The following is a 20,989-nucleotide window of genomic DNA, read 5'->3' as shown; positions in this document are numbered from 1 at the left end:
ATTTGATCCCATTACTGCGGACTCTATTCAATGCCTGTCATGTTAAGAGGTATTTCCACACAGACTAGTGAGAACATGAATGTTCTCTGTGTGAGCTCTGGGAATTGCTCTGCCTGCTGCTTTCCAGTGATTCTTTCCCTGACTTCCAGTAGTCTCCTCACACGAAAGTGCTGATCAACACTCAGCTGCTGACTCATGAGCAGCTCCCCAGAGTCTCTGCAGAGAGTCCCCAGAGAGTTCTCTCTGTGCAGCTCTTTCCTCTCCAGTATTCTCCAGTATTCTGACCTGCAAAATTATCACCATCTCAGCCTCCTTGAAAGATGAACTTTGTTTCTTCAGCTCAACAACATCTCCAGCCTCTGTCTGCAGCCTGGAAATTCCACCCAGGCAGTAAGCTGGAGTGCTCTTAGGGCCCATCTCATTTGTTTCCTTTTTTTCAGGGATCATTATCGCAAGGCTTGCTGTCCAATGTCTGAAAACCACTGTTTTACATACTTTGTCTACTTTTTTTGACAGGAGGGTAAATCTAGTCCCTATTACACCTTTTTGGCTGGAGGCAGAAATCTTGTGATTTTTAAGAATTACTCTCTTAAATTTAATTTTGTTTTATAATTATGTAAAATACAAAGCTCTGAAGTTAAAACATGGTACAGTAATATTCTATGTAACATTTTGGTCAGTGATGGACCACATACATGACAGTGGTCCCATAAGATAATACCACATTTTAGTTGCACCTTTTCTGTGTTTAGTTACACAAACACTAAGTGTTACATTACAACTGCCTACATTATTCAGTACACAATACGCTGTACAGGTGTGCAGCCTAGGAGAAATAGGCTATACCATATAACTGTGATGTTAATAGGCTACACTATCTAGGTTTGTGTAAGTGCACTCTGTGATGTTTGCACAATGATGGTATCACCTAATGACGCATTTCTCAGAACGGATCCCTATCATTAAGTGATGCATTCAGAAAAGTCTAGGGTCTATCCCTTTGCTTTTCCCTACGCACTCACTGAGATAAACATAAAAAAAAAACTTCCCCCTCCACCCCTTTTAAGTTTTTATTATTTCCATACTACTGTTTTTATTATTAACATAAACAAGCAAATATATCCACTTATATCTCTACTTTCTTCTTAGGTGATCAGTAGCATACTACAAAATTCTCTCAAACTTACTATTTTACTTAGTAATATATCCTGAAGATCACTCCATACAAGTATACAGACATACTCTTCATTGCCTATCTTTTGAATTTATAACTTAAAAGAAGGAATGAAAAATGTAAAAACATTATCACTGATATTTTCAAGGTCTTTACTTACGCCATGCTGAAAGAGGGTTTTGCATCCTGGTCAGATAAAGAAGCAATGGTGTGCTGAGGAAATCCTTCATAGAAGAAAACGTATTACTTTCTTTTTCCAAGCAAACAGCAGAATTTTAGGACTAAGAACCTAAAGATGTTCTTATCAAAAAGCCAATGAAGTTGCACAAAATATCACTTTACCACCTTTCAGATAAGCTTATTATAGCATGATGAAACTAATTCCAAGCTACAAGAAAAAGTAGAGGAAACGGGGGAAAGATCTGTCTACATATATGACCTCAGATTCTGAAGTTCATATATGTATTTTTCTTTTTCTTTTCTTTTTTTCTTTTTTTGAGATGGAGTCTTGCTCTGTCACCCAGGCTGGGGTGCAGTAGCATTATCTTGGCTCACTGTATCCTCCACCACTCGGGTTCAAGTGATTCTCCCACCTCAGCCTCCCAAGTAGCTGGGATTACAGGCATCCGCCACCATGCCCAGCTATATATTTTCTAACTTAATAATGATCAACACTACTTTTTAAAGAGGTTGTAATTTTTACATCATTTCTGATACAACTAAAGATATAGTACACCTTCATTTTATCTAAGTTTATACTTTTATGTTTAAAATTTTGAAATGCTCAAATCTTTCATGTAATTTGTTTTCCATATATAATTTTAAATTCTGAAAACATGTTCAGGAAAAGCAGAAACCATTTTTAAAAAGAGATATTACATAAAAAATTTAAATGTATCTACATATCAAAACAAATGAATAAAAGTAAAGGCAAATAACCAACAAGAAAAATATTTGCATCAGGTGACTAAGAAAAGGTTAATATTCCTAAAGGACTCTAACAAACAAATTACAAATTTAAAAAACCTTAAAATGGAATAAGAATATATATCAGTAAATCAAAAAGATTAGCTAAGTAAGATCTAAAATGTATTGAATGTTTACATCAAGCATTATTCTAAATGCATCATCTGTATTAACTCAATCCTTGCAACACACAATAAGGTAGTTACTAACACCATTAAACACATGAGAAGACCGTGGAAAAGAGAGGTCGACTAGTAATACAAAAGGCCAAAAGTAGAAAAGCATCCTACTTCATTAACATTTAAAAATTTAAGGAGATTCTTTTTCTATTTAAAAGTTATACCTTTTTTCAATATAAATATAATAAATCTTCATTGTAACATTTTTGTAAAATAGAAGAAAATAACATTTTAAAAAAGTGATCCAAGCCCGGGTGCAGTGGCTCACGCCTGGAATCCTAGCACTTTGGGAGGCTGAGGCGGGCGGATCACGAGGTCAGGAGTTCAAGACAAGCCTGGCCAACATGCTGAAACCCCGTCTCTACTAAAAATACAAAAATTAGCTGGGTGTGGTGGTGCCGCCCGCCTATAATCCCAGCTACTTGGGAGGCTGAGGCAGGATAATTGCTTGAACCCAGGAAGCAGAAGTTGCAGCGAGTTGAGATCGCGCCATTGCACTTTAGCCTAGGCAACAGAGTGAGACTGTCTCAAAAAAAAAAAAAAGAAAAGAAAAAGTGATCAAAAACCAATAATTTCCCCTCCTTTGAGCAATTTGGTGTACTTCCCTGCAAGCTTTGTCTTTGCACAGTTTGTATTACACAGCTTTGATCATACAGTACAGAGAATTCTGTAGCTTATTTTATTTTTATTTTATTTATTTATTTATTTTTTTTTTGGAGACGGAGTCTCGCTCTGTCGCCCAGGCTGGAGTGCAGTGACCGGATCTCAGCTCACTGCAAGCTCCGTCTCCCGGGTTTACGCCATTCTCCTGCCTTAGCCTCCCGAGTAGCTGGGACTACAGGCGCCCGCCGCCTTGCCCGGCTAGTTTTTTGTATTTTTTTTTTTTTTTTTTTTAGTAGAGACGGGGTTTCACAGTGTTAGCCAGGATGGTCTCGATCTCCTGACCTCGTGATCCGCCCGCCTCGGCCTCCCAAAGTGCTGGGATTACAGGCTTGAGCCACCGCGCCCGGCCTTTTATTTTTATTTAAGACAGTCTTGCTCTGCCACTCAGACTGGAGTGCAGTGGCGCAATCTCAGCCCATGGCAACCTCCGCCTCCTGAGTTCAAGTGATTCTCCTGCCTCAACCTTCTGAGTAGCTGGGATTACAGACGTCTGTCACTAAGCCCAGCCATTTTTTGTAATTTTTAGTAGAGACAGGGTTTCGCCATGTTGGCTAGGGTGGTCTCAAACTCCTGACCTCAGGTGATCTGCTAGCCTCGGCCTCCCAAAGTGCTGGGATTACAGGCATGAGCCACCACGCCTGGCCTTTGTAGCTTATTTTAAAAATTTCTTAATATAAGTATTTTTCTTTTTTTCTTTTCTTTTTTTTTTTTTTGAGACGGAGTCTTGCTCTGTCGCCCAGGCTAGAGTGCAGTGGCGCAATCTCGGCTCATTGCCAGCTCTGCCTCCTGGGTTCATGCCATTCTCCTGCCTCAGCCTCCCAAGTAGCTGGGACTACAGGCACCCGCCACCACATCCGGCTAATTTTTTGTATTTTTAGTATAGATGGGGTTTCACCGTGTTAGCCAGGATGGTCTTGATCTCCTGACCTCGTGATCCACCCACCTTGACCTCCCAAAGTGCTGAGATTACAGGTGTGAGCCACCACGTCCAGCTTAATATAAGTATTTTTCTATAAACACAGTTTTTACCTTTCTAGCCTTAAAAATAAAGAAAGCCAACAGTATTTTCTGGGTGACAGGACTACTGTTAGTTTTCATTTTTTTTTTTTTTTTTACTTCTCTGTACTTTCCAAAATTGCTTCAAGAAGCATATTTTTTCCTTAAAAATTCTTAAATATTAAAATAACTTGTACAAATAAAAATAGAGAGCCTAGATATATATTTTTTAAAAACATAAAAACACTTACCCATACGAATAAGGGAGCATTCAGAACTTGAGCTAGCAGGAGGAGGACTAACATGATGTGTGAGCAACTCTTTGTAATGGCTTTCATCTAAAATAACATGGTATGTGCCTAACAGATGAAAAGGAAAAAGAAAAACAGCTTCATAGACATAACGAAGTATACGTTCTATGTAATTCTGTAAAAGTTTTATCATCTGAAAATGTACATTTTCAAAATAATGATTTCAGCTAAATTATCACTTTTAAAACCTTATTTAAATAACATATCTAAACCAACTTCTCTAGGAATAACTGTAATTACAATTGATTATTATTACTATTATTATTATTTTAACATATAAATAGAGACAGGTCTCACTATGTTAATCAGTCTGATCTCAAATTTCTGGCTTCCAGTGATTCTCCTGCCTTGGCCTACCAAAATGTTGGGATTACAGGCAGAGCCATCATGCCTGACCTGTAATTAGAATTTAATTAAAGACAAGTTATAAAATCTTTATAAAGAATTACATACAGTAAAATTTCCAGCTTTCCAAGAGTTATAATACTTCCTCTAAATACTGACATAAGTACTGAAAACTCTTTGCATTTTGAGATGATTTCTTACAGAATTAATGATATATTTAAGATGACTGCCCATATTTTAGACTTTTAGTACCTCAGAACAGATTAAAACATCCTAATTTAATTATTATTTCCTACACAGTAATTATGAGCAAATATTAAAGAAATTATATACATACCACCAGTTTCACGAGCAAGTACAGTGCAAACGCGAACCTCTGCAGACAATCCAATAACAGATACTCTAATTTTAGCTGCCTTTAGGGTCTTCATAAAATCCAAGTAGACAGATAGTTTTAGGAAAGAAGAAAAACATTTAAGAATTAATGTATTTGAAAAATAAAGAATGCTCTGAAAACTAGTGATAAATTCACTACATCTACCACAAAGATGAATTACACACACAAATATATATATATAAACAAATTTGCTACAGAATTCTCTTTAGAGTTGTAACTTGGGTTTTGATTTTTTGGTGTACCTTGATTAGATCATAAATATTAGATGGATCACAAGTTGTAAGGCTGCTAAAGATGATTAGTACTTCTCGACTTGTATGTCCAGGCATGTGTCTTAAAAGAAAGATAAAATACACTCCAATTAGGTACAATAAATTACACTACCAAAAAATTTACCCAAAAAGAATAGTAAACATAGGATTACACATTTAGACTATAGAATACCTCATTTGTTTCGATAATGCAAGGAAAGGTTGTGAGTATATTTTAAACACTTTAATGTAAATTTTTCTAAGATGAACTACGCACTTCAAAAAATTGTTAATTGATTCATTTAATAAATACTGAGTACTCTCAAGTTCTGGGGATAGAGTGATAAACAAGACTGACAATGTTCCCGACATCATGAAGCTTACATTCCAGTGGCTTGTTTCATAAAAAGTCTAAAGTATACACTAAGAAATACAACAATATATGGATAAACTTTAAAATGTGGCAATATTATATGGATCAGCTTTAAAGTATATAGAGGTGGCTTCAAAATAGTAACACACACTTTTTTCTAGAAGACTATATAGTGGTCCCCTCTTATCTGCAGAGGATACATTCCAAGACCCCCAATGGATAACTGAAATCAAGGATAGTACTGAACCCTATATATACAGTCATCCTTCGGTATCCTTGGGGGATTGATTTCAGGACCTGCTATGGATACCAAAATCTGCAGACGCTCAAGTCCCAGATACAATATAGCATAGTATTTGCATATAACCTGTACACATCCTCCATGTTTTAAGACATCTCTAGATTATTGATAATACCTGATACAATGTATACTATGTAAATAATTGTTATCCTCTTTTAGGGGATGACAAGAAAAAAATGTCTATTTGTTCAGTATAGGTACAGTTTTTTTCCAAATATTTTCGATGTGTGGTTGATTGAATTCACAGAAGCAGAACCGAGGATTCGGAGGGCTGACTATACCATGTTTTTCCCAATACAGGCATACCTTGGAGATACTGCAGGGTTGGTTCCAGACCACAGCAATAAAGCAAGTATCACAATAAATATTTGCAATACAGCAAGTCACATGAACTTTCAGGTTTCCTAGTGTATATAAAAGTTCTGTTTACGGCTGGGGGTGGTGGCTCACACCTGTAATCCCAGCACTTTGGAGGCCGAAGCAGGTGGATCACGAGGTCAGGAGATCGAGACCATCCTGGTTAACATGGTGAAACCCCGTCTACACTAAAAATACAAAAACATTAGCTGGGCGTGGTGAAGGGTGCCTGTAGTCCCAGCTGCTCAGGAGGCTAAGGCAGGAGAATGGTGTGAACCTGGAAGGTGGAGCTTACAGTGAGCCGAGATCGTGCCATTGCACTCCAGCCTGGGTTACACTATGCTGTAGTCTAATAAGTGTGCAACAGCATTATATCTAAAAAAAAAAAGTACACACCTTAATGAAAAATACTTTATTGCTAAAAATCAACTGAGCTGTCAGTGAATAATATCTTTTTGTTGATGGAGAGTCTTGCCTTGATGTTGATGGCGGCTAACTGATCAGAGTGGTGCTTTCTGAAGGATGAGGTGGCTATGGCAATTTCTTAAAATAAGACAAAGTAGTTTGCTACATGGGTCAACCCTTCCTTTTATGAAAGGAATGCAAATGCTGATTCATAGCATTTTATTCACAGTATTACCTCTTTCAAAATGGGAGTCATTCCTTTGAAACCCCACTGATGCTTTATCAACTAAGTTCATGGGGTATTCTTTTTTTTTTTTTTTTTGAGACGGAGTCTCGCTCTGTCGCCCAGGCTGGAGTGCAGTGACCGGATCTCAGCTCACTGCAAGCTCCGCCTCCCGGGTTCACACCATTCTCCTGCCTCAGCCTCCCGAGTAGCTGGGACTACAGGTGCCCGCCACCTCGCCCGGCTAGTTTTTTGTATTTTTTAGTAGAGACGGGGTTTCACCGTGTTAGCCAGGATGGTCTCGATCTCCTGACCTCGTGATCCGCCCGTCTCGGCCTCCCAAAGTGCTGGGATTACAGGCTTGAGCCACCGTGCCCGGCCTCTTTTTTTTTTTTTTGAGACTGATTCTTGCTCTGTCACCCAGGCTGGAGTGCAGTAGTACAATCTTGGCTCACTGCAACCTTCACCTCCCGGGTTCAAACAATTCTCCTGCCTTAGCCTCCCAAGTAGCTGGGATTACAGGCATGCGCCACCATGTCCAGATACTTTTTGTATTTTTAGTGAAGACAGGGTTTTACCATGTTGGCCAGACTAGTCTTGAACTCCTGACCTCAAGTGATCCACCCACCTTGGCCTCCCAATGTGCTGGGATTACAGGCATGAGCCACCACACCCAGCCAGTGTGGATATTTTGAATTCCTTCCATGAATGGCATTTAGAATGGTGAATTCTTTCCAGAAGGTTTTCAGTGTACTTTGCCCAGATCCATCTATGGCAGTCACAGCCTTATGATATGTATTTCTTAAATAATCAAGATGTGAAAGTTCAAAGTATTCCTTTATCCAAGGGTTGCAGAATGAGTGCTATGTTAGTAGACATGAAAATAACATTAATCTCCTTGTACATCTCAATTAGAGCTCTTGGGTGACTAGGTGCATTGTCAGTGAGCAGTAATATTTTGAAATAAATCTTTTTTCTGAGATAGATCTCAACAATGGGCTTCAAATATTCAGTAAGCCATGCTGTAAACAGATGTGCTGTCATCCGGACTTTGTTATTCCATTTGCAGAGCACAGACTGAATAGATTTAGCATAATTCTTAAGGACTCTAGGATTTTCAGAATGGTAACAAACATTGGTGCCAACATCAAGTCACCAGCTGTATTAGCCCCTAACAAGAGAGGATGCCTATCCCATGAAGCTCTGAAACCAAGCATTCACTTCTTCTAGCTATGAAAATCCTAGATGGCATCTTCTTCCAACAGAGGGCTGTTTCATCTACATTGAAAATATGAGGCCAGGTGCAGTGGCTCACGCTTGTAATCCCAGCACTTTGGGAGGCAGAGACAGGAGGACTGCTTGAGCCCAGGAGTTCAAGACCAGCCTGGGCAATGTGGCGAAACCCTACCTCTACAAAAACAACAACAACAAAAAATACAAAACTTAGCTGGGTGTGGTGGCACATGTCTGTAGTCCCTCCTACTTGCGGGGCTGGGAGAATAGCTTGAGCCTGGGAGTTTGAGGCTGCAGTGATCCATGACTGCACCACTGCACTCTAGCCTGGGTGAGAGAGTGAGACCCTGTCTCAAAAACAAACCAACAACAAAAGAAAAGAAAAAGAAAATTTGATATTTAGTGTAGTCAGCTTCATCAATTATTTTAGCTAGATCTTCTGGATAACTTGCTGCTTCCTCTTGCACTTTTTTTTTTTTTTTTTTTGAGACACAGTCTCACAGTATCACCTGGGCTAAAGTGCAATGGCACCATCTTGGCTCACTGCAACCTCCGCCTCCTGGGTTCATGCAATTCTCCTGCCTCAGCCTCCCGAGTAGCTGGGATTATAGGTGCACACCACCACGTCTGGCTAATTTTTTGTATTTTTAGTAGAGACAGGGTTTCACTACGTTGGCCAGACTGGTCTCAAACTCCTGACCTCATGATCCGCCCACGTCGGCCTCCCAAAGTGCTGGAATTACAGGCCTGAGCCACTGTGCCTGGCCCCTCTTGCACTTTTGTTTTGGAGATAGCTTCTTTCATTAACCTCATGAGCTCAGCTCTGTTAGCTTCAAACTTTTCTTCCGCTGCTTCCTCACTGCTCTCAGCCTTCATAGAATTGAAGAGAATTAGAGCCGTGCTCTGGATTAGAATTTGACTTAAAGGACTGTTGTGGCTACTTTAATCTTCTATCCAGACCATTAAAACTTTCTCCATATCAGCAATAAAGCTGTTTTACTTTCTTATCATTCATGTGTCCACTGAAGCAGCACTTTGAATTTCCATTATGTTTTTCTTTTTTTGAGACAGGATCTTGCTCTATCATACAAGCTGAAGTGCAGTAGCACAATCATAGCTCACTGCAGCCTTAAACTACTGGGCTCAGCCTCCTGAGAAGTTAGGGACTACAGGTGCTCGCCACTGTGCCTGGCTATTTTTTTTTTTTTTTTTTGGTAGAGATGGGGGTCTTGCTATGTTACCAGGGCTGGCCTCAAACTCATGGCCTCAGGTAATCCTCCCATCTCAGCCTCCCAAAGTATTGCAGTTACAGGTAAGAGCCACCATGCCCAGCCAAGCACTTTTAATTTCCTTCAAGAACTTTACCTTTATATTCACAATTTGACTAAGTGTTTAGCACAAGAGACCTAGCTTTCAGCCCGTCTTGCATTTTGACATACCTTCCTCACTAAGCTCAATCACTTCTAGCTTTTGATTTAAAGTGAGACATGCGACTCCCCCTTTCTCTTGAACAATCAGAGGCCACTGTAGGGTTATGATTGGTGTAATTTGAGTATTTTTTTGTCTTAGGAGATGGGGGGCCCCGAACAGAGGGAGAGAGACTGGAAAACAGTCAGTTGGTGAAGCAGTCAGAACACACATAACGCTTATCAATTAAGTCTGTTGTCTTATATGGGCCCAGTTTGTGGTGCCCTAAAATAATTACAATAGTAACATCAAAGATGACTGATCACAGATCACCATAACAGATATAACAATAATTTACAAAGCTTGAAATATTGCAAGAACCACCAAGTGTGATATAGAGGCATGAAGTGAGCACGTGCTGTTAAAAAAAATGGTACCAACAGACTTGCTCAACACAGAGTTGCCATAAACTGTCAGTTTGTTAAAAAAAAAAAAAAGTTGGCCGGGCACGGTGGCTCAAGCCTGTAATCCCAGCACTTTGGGAGGCCGAGACGGGCGGATCACGAGGTCAGGAGATCGAGACCATCCTGGCTAACACGGTGAACCCCGTCTCTACTAAAAATACAAAAAACTAGCCGGGCGAGGTGGCGGGCGCCTGTAGTCCCAGCTACTCAGGAGGCTGAGGCAGGAGAATGGCGTAAACCCGGGAGGCGGAGCTTGCAGTGAGCTGAGATCTGGCCACTGCACTCCAGCCTGGGCAACAGAGCGAGACTTCGTCTCAAAAAAAAAAAAAAAAAAAAGGCCGGGCGCGGTGGCTCAAGCCTGTAATCCCAGCACTTTGGGAGGCCGACACGGGCGGATCACGAGGTCAGGAGATCGAGACCATCCTGGCTAACATGGTGAAACCCCATCTCTACTAAAAATACAAAAAACTAGCCGGGCGAGGTGGCGGGCGCCTGTAGTCCCAGCTACTCCGGAGGCTGAGGCAGGAGAATGGCGTAAACCCGGGAGGCAGAGCTTACAGTGAGCTGAGATCCAGCCACTGCACTCCAGCCTGGGTGACAGAGCAAGACTCCGTCTCAAAAAAAAAAAAAAAAAAAAGTTATCTGAAAAGTGTAATAAAAGTGCAACAAAATGAGGTGTGCCTGTACATACACACCTATGATCAAGTTTAATGTATAAAAATTAGGCACAGTAAGAGATTAACAATAATAACTAATAATAGAACAATTATAACAATGTGCTGGCATCACTACTCCTGCACTTTGGGGTCATTATTAAGTAAAATGACACAAACACTGCAATAGTTTTGACAGTCAATAAAAACAGTTAATCTGATGACTTAGGCCATTACATGGGTGGGCAGCATATACTGTGTGGATCTACAGGACCAAGGGATGATTTACATCCTGGGCAGGACAGAGAAGGAAGGTGTAGGATTTCATCACGCTACCCAGAATGGCATACAACTTAAATCTTATGAATTATTTATTACTGAAATTTTCAATTTAATATTTTCAGACCCAGAGTAACTAAAACTGGAAAGTGAAACTGCAGATAAAGGGGGGATTACTGTAACTTAACCTCATAGTAATTCAGTCATAATAATCACGAACATTAATCTTGTATACCATTTAACTAAAATGATAGCTTGTAGAGTTTTAAGTTGTGGTGACCAGTTTTCACCTATACTAAATAGACGTTTCTATGTTTTCTGCAGCAATTTTATCAGTTAGTTATAGCTTTCCTGCTTATATTTTCATTGTTATCTTCTCAGCTCTCACTGGTAGACCCTACTACTGTACTTACCTCTGTTACATGTGTTACCTCCTTCTCATCCACTTCAAAACTAGAAAAATATCTATTATGTAAAGTTATAAAGTCTGAGCCAGGACAGACTATCCAGAGATAAAATATGTAAGCTTTAGGGAGGCTGAGGTGAGCGGATCGCTTGAGGCCAGGAGTTCAAGACCAGCTTGGCTAATATGGTGAAACCCCATCTGTACTAAAAATACAAAAATTGGCTGGGCATGGTTGCACACACCTGTAATCCCAGCTACCAGGGAGGCTGAGGCACAAGAATCACTTGAACCCAGAAGGCGGAGGTTGTAGTGAGCTGAGATCATGCCACTGCACTCCAGCCTAGGTGACAGAGCAAAACTCTGTCTCGAGAAAAAAAAAAAAAAAAAAATATATATATATATATATATATAAGCTTTAACTATACTAAGTATTTCCTTTCGGGTCTTGGCTCTATTCCACATAGCTGAACTTGCCATATCTATTAATTTACAGATATATGAGGTTGGTGCAAAAGGAATTGTGGTTTTGGCCATTATTTTCAAAATAAATTAATAAATGTTAATAAAGGTACAACCAACTTACAATTATTATACTACATTAAATTTCATTTTAATAAAATATTTCTTACCAACATATTTCTTTTGTACTATTGATATTGCCAACAGTTTTACATTATATTTTTATAAAACCTTTAACAACATCCTACTAAAATGTAAAATAAAAATTACTAACCAACACCACACTAAACATCATAAATGACATTACATACTTTTCGTACTTAACAATTTTGTTATAGCTGTGTTTATGGGCCCCATATTAACATATCATTTCAACTTAACTCATGTAAAAAACTTCTAATTCAATTATACATAATGTATAATACTAACTTTAGAGTTTGCATAGCCATGCTTAGGGAATTATAAAGAGATGGCTCTCCATGGCAGGTCATATCCACAGCTTTTTTCAAAGACGTTATATGTTTTCTTGGGTTTCCTAAAACAGAAATAAGATCTTTAAATAAAATCCTATATATTAAAAAAGTTTCTTTCTCTCAAAATTTACATATCTGTGATGTTAAAGAACAGAATCCTTTCAATTTGCATTTCTGTTAGAATTTTATCTGAAATATTTTGTAAATAGTCTCACTTCATACTGAAAAACAGAATACAAATAATCTCCTTATAGATTAGCATACATATTTTAAAATAATACTAACCTAGAGTGCATTTTTTTACTCTTAATATTTCCACATTTAATCATTTTTAAGACCAATACATTTTCACATTTTAACATCTCTGAAATCAGCATGTGTTTAATAATCACTGGTAGCCAGCAGCACTTGTAACATAGTCTTTGCCTGCTCATATGTGAACCTACAAATAGGTCTTCACATGTTGTTGCTTCAATTGCATTATGTACATTGTCCTCTTCATGGTGAGTTTAACTGCTATTTAAAATGTTTTTAAGGCTGGGCACGGTGGCTCACGCCTGTAACCCCAGCACTTTGGGAGGCCATGGCAGGCAGATAACTTGAGGTCAGGAGTTCAAGACGCACCTGGCCAACATGGTGTAAACCCCATCTGTACTAAAAATGCAAAAATTAGCTGGGTATGGTGGCACACACCTGTAATCCCAGCCACTAGGGAGGCTGAGGCACAAGAATCGCTTGAACCCAGAAGGTGGAGGTTGCAGTGAGCTGAGATCACACCACTGCACTCCAGCCTGGGCAACAACAGCGAAACTCCATCTCAAAAAACAAACAATAAAATGTTTTTAGAAAGGTTGTTAATACAAAAGGCTATATTTTTATGTAGAAAGGTGTGGAACACAGCAGTGAGGCATAAATTTATTATTAATGAAGCAAATATTGATGGAAGAATGCATGCAATCCCGTATTTTTCTTGAGGGAAGAAATCAAGAGCTTTACAAGACCTAAGAAAGGAATATTCCCACAAATAGACAAAGCTGTGTTATCTTCTCTTACCAAATAGCATCTGAAAAGATTGTCTATCTCATGCCAAGCGATTCAAATGAAGGGGGGAGAAGTTGCCAAATCCTTTTTTTTCTTTTTAATACAAAAATTTTTTATAGACAAGATCTGGCTCTGTTGCCCAGGCTGGAGTGCAATGGGGCAATCTCGGCTCACTGCAACCTCCACCTCCCAGGCTCAAACCATCCTCCCACCTCAACCTCCCAAGTAGCTGGGACTACAGGTGCCCGGCACCACACTCGGCTAAATTTTTTTTATATTTTATATAGAGACAGGGTTTCATCATGTTGTCCGGGCTAGTCCTGAATTCCTGGATTCAAGCAATCCTCCGGTCTCCGCCTCTCAAAGAACTGGGAGTACAGGTGTAAGCCGCCACACCCAGCCCCCAAAGTGATAGACATGTCAAATTACCAAGAAGCTAGTATATCCAACCCATATATCATTTGATATTGTGTCAAAGTTTAACTACTACGACTTTTCCTTCTTAATGGCTTATAAAAGTATATTGTAATTGATGGAATCTGAGTTTCAATGAAATATAGTATTCCATAAACATTTTCCATTTCAGCACTGTCTTCGTATCAATCAATAATCTATGTATCATTAAATTGATTTTGTCATAAAATATAATTCATCAAAGTATACTTTTAAATGTTTAATTTTTAATCTGTCACTATTACACATAATATTACAAAGAGTATTTTTGTAAAGTGATCATTCTCCTTCCATAACAATTCCTAAATATAATTTCAGGAACAATTTTTATGCTATTCTAAAAAATACTGAACTAATTTATAAGACTATCAGCACTATAAATAACAGTTTCTCTGTGGTTCCACAAGCAACATATTGCTTTTGAAACTTAATTTTGCTCATTTAAAATATATTAAAAAATAAAATGTTATGGAATTGGGTGGAGTTTTTTTGGATTACTAGTTTCCATTATTTAATTTCTGGGTTTTTTTTCTGTGTGAATCATGTCTTCTTTGTCTATTCATCAACTTGGGAGCTCCCTTGAGTTTTTATTCATCTGAGTAAGTTTTAAAATATTAACTATTTGTAATATTTAATATTTACTGCAAGTATTTTAGATTCATAAATTTTAGAGATGGAAAGCACCTCACTAAGCAGTCCAAATCCCTCACTTCATAAGTGAGAAAATTAATCTAAATCTAAACAAGTGAAATGATTTGCCCAAAGACATATGCCTACTTAACTACAGGACCAGCAGCACCCAAACCTAGATCTCCTGGCTCTCTATCCACTTCTCTTCCTACCCTACAAAATTATTTTTAATCTCCCACTGTGTTATGGGTATAGGAAAAAAGCATACCATGATAGTGTCAGTGTGGTTTACAGCAGTGGTCTGATTGGAGGAAAAAAGGTGGCTTCAAGAGGCCTGTCAGAATCTCCAGAGCATTTTTCATCTTTACATATATGACTTCACTAACATCCATAGAAAACTGCTGGGGCTGGGCATGGTGGCTCACACTTGTAATCCAAGCACTTTGGGAGGCTGAGGTGGGTGGATTACCTGAGGTCAGGAGTTTGAGATCAGCCTGGCCAGCATGGTGAAATTCTATCTCAACTAAAAATAAAAAAATTAGCCAGGCATGGCAGCACACACCTGTAATCCCAGCTACTCGGGAGGGGGAGGCAGGAGGATCACCTGAATCCGGGAGGTGGAGGCTGCAGTGAGCCAAGATAGTGCCACTGCACTCCAGCCTGGGCCACAGAGTGAGAGACTCCTTCTAAGAAAGACAGAAAGACAGACGAAAAACAGAAAGGAAAGACAGAAAGAAAGAAAGAGAGAGAGAGAGAAAGAAAAAGAAAGAAGGAAAGAAAACTGCTGGTAATTTGGGGTGGGGAAAGTGAGAGGAAAGTATTGACCCTATAGCCCTACCTTGGAGGAACCATCTTCTTCCACTACATAATAATCCTGCTTAGTTCATGTGGTGCTGACCCTACTTCTATCCTGCTCTGGGCATCGGCAGGCAATCGAAGCATACAAACAAAATACTTCATTCACTGGCCACTTTGTTCATGGATGGGCAAATCGTAAGTCAGGCCAATCAGAGTTCTCCTTAGATGTGTGCTGAAGCTATAGGCTATGGGTACAATGTAGACTGGAACAATTAAGAGACATCTTTTCAACTTCCAGAAAATCTATCCGAGAATGAAGCCAGACAAAGCCAGGACCCCAACATACGCAGCAACTATATATGGAATTGGCCCACTTTTGAACATAGCCAAAAATGTTCCTTCTGCACCTAAGCTGGCGTGACATTCTTTTGGTTACTCACAACTGAGTTTCTTGGATCACTTCAAGCCAATGTACATTTCACTCCTCACTGCATTTAATGAAAAACTACTAATGAAGAAAGTATGTCATTTCCCTTATGTGTGTTGTCAAGGATAAAAGGTTGAGAACCAGATTTAAGGGACAGTGTATTTCACAGAAAATAAAATAGAACCAGTGATGCAAATTTGTAACAGCATATATACCAAAGCAAATTTAAAATGCCATTACTACGTTTTGCAACTAAAATTCAGTTAGGTATGTCATGGAAGCAGAAAAATTGATTCAGTAGCAATAGCTACAGTTTAATTTTTATACTTTTTCCCTTTTAAATTAGATGCTTAACTTTTTAAGAATTTAAGATTAACTAGATTTTATAAATGATTACAGTAACTGTATTTTAATATTTTCAGGATAAGGCCGGGCGCAGTGGCTCAAGCCTGTAATCCCAGTGCTTTGAGAGGCCAAGGTGGGCTGATCACAAGGTCAAGAGATCGAGACCATCCTGGCCAACATGGGGAAACCCCATATCTATTAAAATACAAAAAATTAGCAGGCTGTGGTGGTGGGCACCTGTAGTTCCAGCTACTCAGGAGGCTGAGGCAGGGAATCGCTTGAACCCGTGAGGCGGACTTTGCAGTGAGCCGAAATCATGCTACTGCACTCCAGCCTGGTGACAGAGCAAGACTCCGTCTCCAAAAAAAAAAAAAAAAAAAGAAAGAAAGAAAAAAAAAAATTTCAGGATAAGCACACATAGATTTTAAATTAAAACATTTATATTCAATGTAATTATTATTTACCACTATGAAGAACTCAATTTAGAATAGTTAACCTTGTATCCTAAGAATATAATGGTGGGGGAAATGTTATTAAATTGTTTCCCCTAGAGAAGACAGAGGAACCCTTCACGTTACTTATTAAGCAGACTTACAAACAGGGCTACGAGGTTGGGTAAATAAAGCAAAGTCCTTGAGTCATGTAAAGGTAATTTTATGCATACCTGAGAGTTCAGTCAATTTTTCAGCTCTTTTACTCTTAGTCACAATTATTCCTATCTTGAAATAAAAACAAAAATTATTATTAATCTAACAAGTTATTTCCTCCCATTAAGAATATATATAACTATTCCTGTAGATCATATTGGGGCAGAAAAAAAATAATTTACACAGCTAAAATAAACAAGTAATTACAAAAGAAAGAAGCAACAGGTGAGAAACTTTTTCTCATGGTGCTTTTGGTAAATAAATTTAGCTATGAGTTCACTGTACACTGTTTAACTTTTAGAGTTATTATGCTTTTCATTTTTAAGTATACCGGAAACTGGTTAAACAATTTGGGTAATTCACAAAATACATGTCCAATTTTAAAAAATTAATTACATTTGGAAGCAAAACAGGAATCTAATTCTGAATTCTATCATTTATATACGTACCTGACTAATAGGATTTTGATCAAAATATTCCTCTACAAAGTATTCCAACAACTGTTTAAATAAAAAAAGACACACTAGATAAAGGCAAAATAACAATCATAAAGAACATGTCCAACTGATGTTTATGAACCCTGTTTCAAGCATCACTTCTCATGACTTTTAAACTTACAGATTTTCAAACAATTTTAAGTAATAAAAATATTAAACAGTAAAAATCCTAATTTTAAATGGTGGGTAATGAGATAGGTTTGAGCTAGGTTTTAAAAGATGGAACCATTTGGATGTATCAGAAAAAATTTCAAAGAGGAAAAGATCCAATGAAGAGAGATGGGAGAACGAGCAGAATTGAGAATAGGTTTTGATAAATTAGGAATAATATGAACATATTTGTAATCTGAGGAGACAGATTTAAGTAAGACAAAGGAGAATGAAGATTCAATAAAGAAAAGGGATAACTGACAAACCAAGATCCTGACGTGGGGTGGGAGGATAGAAATTAAAAACACAAATAATTAGCTATGTTGGTTTAAAATTTCCCTAAATGACCTGGCAGTACTTCTACTTAGCTATCATTAGTACTAACTAAAAATACAAGGCAAAAAAGAAAAAATATTGCATTCTTTAAAAATATCCTTTAGAATCCAGTGTTCTTCCCCACTTTTTTAGTAGAAGTTTAAGTGATTTTGGTATAAATTTAAATGATTTAGCATAAATTTAAATTTTACCTTTAAAGTACACGTCAGTCTATTAGGCTTTAAATCTTGGTCTTCCATTGTTCTTGATCCATCTACTACCACATAAAGGTGGCGCATCTACCAGAAAAAAGAAAGGGCCAATTTCAAGTACTTGTTTTGTTTTGTAGAAAATGGGTCTCACTCTGTTGCCCATGTTGGTCTCAAACTCCTGGGCTCAAGCAATCCTCCTGCCTTGGCCTCCCAAAGTGCTGGGATTATAGGCATGAGCCACTGTGCCCAGCCTCAAGTGCCATTTTGATTAGTCAAAATAGTATTTAATAATTACATATTCTATGCACATATTTTTAATGTATTCTTTTAAAAACTTTGTTGTTATTTCGCTATTGTTTTTTCTAGCAAGTCAGAATATTTCTCTAACCTAAACTAGTTCTGTACTAGTAAAAAATAATGACATACCATTCCAAGTCGAACTTGTCCATGGTGCTCAAATACTCTGTTAAAATTATACAAACATTTTAATGGAATTCAATGTACTATCCCCCCCAATACACAAAAAAAATACAACTTTCCAATTGACCTGCTTTTTCTTTTTTTCTAATTCTGATTAAGAATGTCATAATGTGCATTTTTAGTGGAGTAAATAATTAACTTATGGAATACAATACACATAATTATAGGTATTGTAGATAGTCTCTAAAGACCATTTCCTGCTGAGGCAAGGGTAGGTGGCTAGTTCTTTCCCCACAGTCAGAAGACAATAGGTCAGTTTCCCTGAAACACAGCTGAAGTGAAGTACTGAGGAGTGTTTATAGACAGAAAGGCTTAAAATGAATATATTTCACCTTTTTAACATACGTAGGAAGGTTACATACCTTTTTCTCTTTGCCTTGAATAGAATGTCTTCTATTGTAGCTTTAAGTGATCCAGATTCATCTTCTTTAAGAATCTCCCTATAAGTCATAATTATTTGTTTGAAAAGACAAGCTAAAATGATTACTAGCCCAAATGAAATGAAAATATATGTCCACACAAAGATTTGCATGTGAGTGTTCATGGCTGCATTTACCTAACAGCCAAACACCGTAAATAACCTAAATATCCACAGACTAGTGAATGGATAAACAACAATGTGGCATAACCATAGATGGGAATACTATTCAGCAATAAAAAAGGAATGAAGTATCAATACATGCTGCAACATGGATGAGTCTTGAAAATAAGTGAAAGCCAGCCACAGCAGACCACCATGCTATAATAAGTCATGCATTGCTTACTGACAGGGATACATTCTGAGAAATGCATTGTTAGGTGATTTCATTATTGTGTGAATATCACAGGGTATACTTACACAAACCTAGATGGTATAGCCTACCACACGCCTAGGTTACGAACCTGTACAGCATGTTACTATACTGAATATATTAAAGACAACTGTAACACAATGGTCAGTATTTGTATATCTAAACATACATAGAAAAGGTATAGTAAAAATACAGTATTATTAATATTATGGGACCACTGTCATATATGCAGTCTGTCTTTGACCAAAACATCATTATGCGGCACATGATTGTATATGATCACATTTTTGTGAAATGTCCAGAAAAGGTTATAATTTAGAGACAAAAAGTAGACTAATGATTGCCTACAGGTGGAATTAAATCAAGATTAAATTAATTGTAAAAGGACGTGAAGGATCTTACTGGAGTGGTTACAATGTTCTAAAACTGGTTTATGATAATGGCTGCACAGCTCAGTAAAGTATTAATAAAAAATCACTGAATTGTACACTGGAAATGAGTGAATTTTAACAACGTAAAATATACTTTAATAAAGTTGTAAAAAAAAAAAAAAGACAATGTCTAAAAGAAAAGACAGGGCAGTAATGCTCTCCTTACCATGTTCTTTCATAGCCTGCTTCCCATCGCTTAGTTCTTTCAGGTTCTTCATCCATTTTTTCAAAACTGTATTTTATTATTCAATAATCTGTAAAAATCATTAGAATGTAAGTTATCTAAAGATGTTTGTTACAAAATGCATCCAATTAAATTTGAAAATTAGACACATATATAAAGTAAAAAAATCGAATGCCAGGTCATCTTATTCTTTGTATTTTACTTAATAATTGTCGTTAAAAATCTTCATAGAACTCCATTTCTCATTTTCAAGAAATAATATGAACATTGATACACAAACTTGGCACTAATAAAAATAAGCATCTTTTTACGATTTGTAAAAGAACAAAAATGCTTTATAGATATGTCACATGACAAAATTGCTTTATAGATGCTTTATAGATGTGTCACATGACACGACTGTAAAATTGTGAGGAGTCAGTATGGGTGTAAACTACTACAGATGAGTGACATGTGATTCATTGTACTATCTCTCTTTGTGTATGTCTGAATTTTCTCATAATCAAAAGTTTTTAAATCACATTTATTATTTATAAATGGGTAAATGCTACGGCTCATAATTCAAAAAAAAGGACACAAAATTAAACATAGTTCTTTCAGACATCTCCAAACTGCTTTCCACAGTGAATGAACTAATCTACACTCCTACCAACAGTGGATAAGCATTCCCTTTTCTCCACAACCTTGCCAACATCTGTTATTTTTTGACTTTTTAATAATATCCATTCTGACTGGTGGTGAGATGGTTCTGTGGTTTTGATTTACATTGTGGTTTTGGTTTGCATTTCTCTAATGATCAGTGATGTTGAACATTTTTTCATATATTTACTGGACACATGTATGTCGACCCAACAATCCCAATACTGGGTATATACCCAAAGGAAAATAAAATCATTCTACCAAAAGTACACAAGCACTCATGTTAATCACAGCACTATCCAAAATAGCAAAGACACTGAATCAACTTAGATGCTCATCAGTGGTGCACTGGATAAAGAAAATGTGGTACATAATATATCATGGAATACTAGCAGCCAAAAAAAACCAACAAAAAAACCCACAATGAAATCCTGTCTTTTGCAGCAACATGGATACAGCTGGAGGCCATTATCCTCATTGAATTAACAGGAACAGAGTCCCAACGCAGTGGCTCACGCCTGTAATCCTGGCACTTGGGAGGCCGAGGCAAGTGGATCACCTGAGATCAGGAGTTTGAAATCAGCCTGGCCAACATGGTGAAACCCTGTCTCTACTAAAAATACAAAAAAATTAG

At 37.6% G+C, this 20,989-nt stretch overlaps 1 protein-coding gene across 6 annotated transcripts in view; it reads right to left on the bottom strand.

The window, feature by feature from the left end:
- GTF2H2 (general transcription factor IIH subunit 2) overlaps positions 1–20,989 on the bottom strand; it is a 36,531-nt gene that overhangs the window by 11,243 nt on the left and 4,299 nt on the right. For all 6 annotated transcript variants that reach the window (XM_033179807.1, XM_033179803.1, XM_033179806.1 and 3 more), the window contains 11 exons: positions 19,699–19,786; positions 18,673–18,750; positions 18,257–18,293; positions 17,831–17,917; positions 17,106–17,156; positions 16,674–16,728; positions 12,272–12,377; positions 5,274–5,364; positions 4,972–5,059; positions 4,230–4,337; positions 1,335–1,398 (listed from right to left, as the gene is read on the bottom strand). In XM_033179807.1, coding sequence (XP_033035698.1) covers positions 1,335–1,398; positions 4,230–4,337; positions 4,972–5,059; positions 5,274–5,364; positions 12,272–12,377; positions 16,674–16,728; positions 17,106–17,156; positions 17,831–17,917; positions 18,257–18,293; positions 18,673–18,750; positions 19,699–19,754 — 821 coding nt within the window. In that variant the 5' untranslated portion in view covers positions 19,755–19,786. The remainder of the gene's footprint in view (positions 1–1,334; positions 1,399–4,229; positions 4,338–4,971; positions 5,060–5,273; positions 5,365–12,271; positions 12,378–16,673; positions 16,729–17,105; positions 17,157–17,830; positions 17,918–18,256; positions 18,294–18,672; positions 18,751–19,698; positions 19,787–20,989) is intronic.

This window comes from Trachypithecus francoisi, unplaced genomic scaffold (assembly GCF_009764315.1).
Source record: "Trachypithecus francoisi isolate TF-2019V2 unplaced genomic scaffold, Tfra_2.0 Lachesis_group2, whole genome shotgun sequence".
NCBI classification, from domain to species: domain Eukaryota; kingdom Metazoa; phylum Chordata; class Mammalia; order Primates; family Cercopithecidae; genus Trachypithecus; species Trachypithecus francoisi.
Note: the sequence above shows the minus strand (reverse complement) of the source record. Positions and strands in the feature narration are given on the sequence as shown.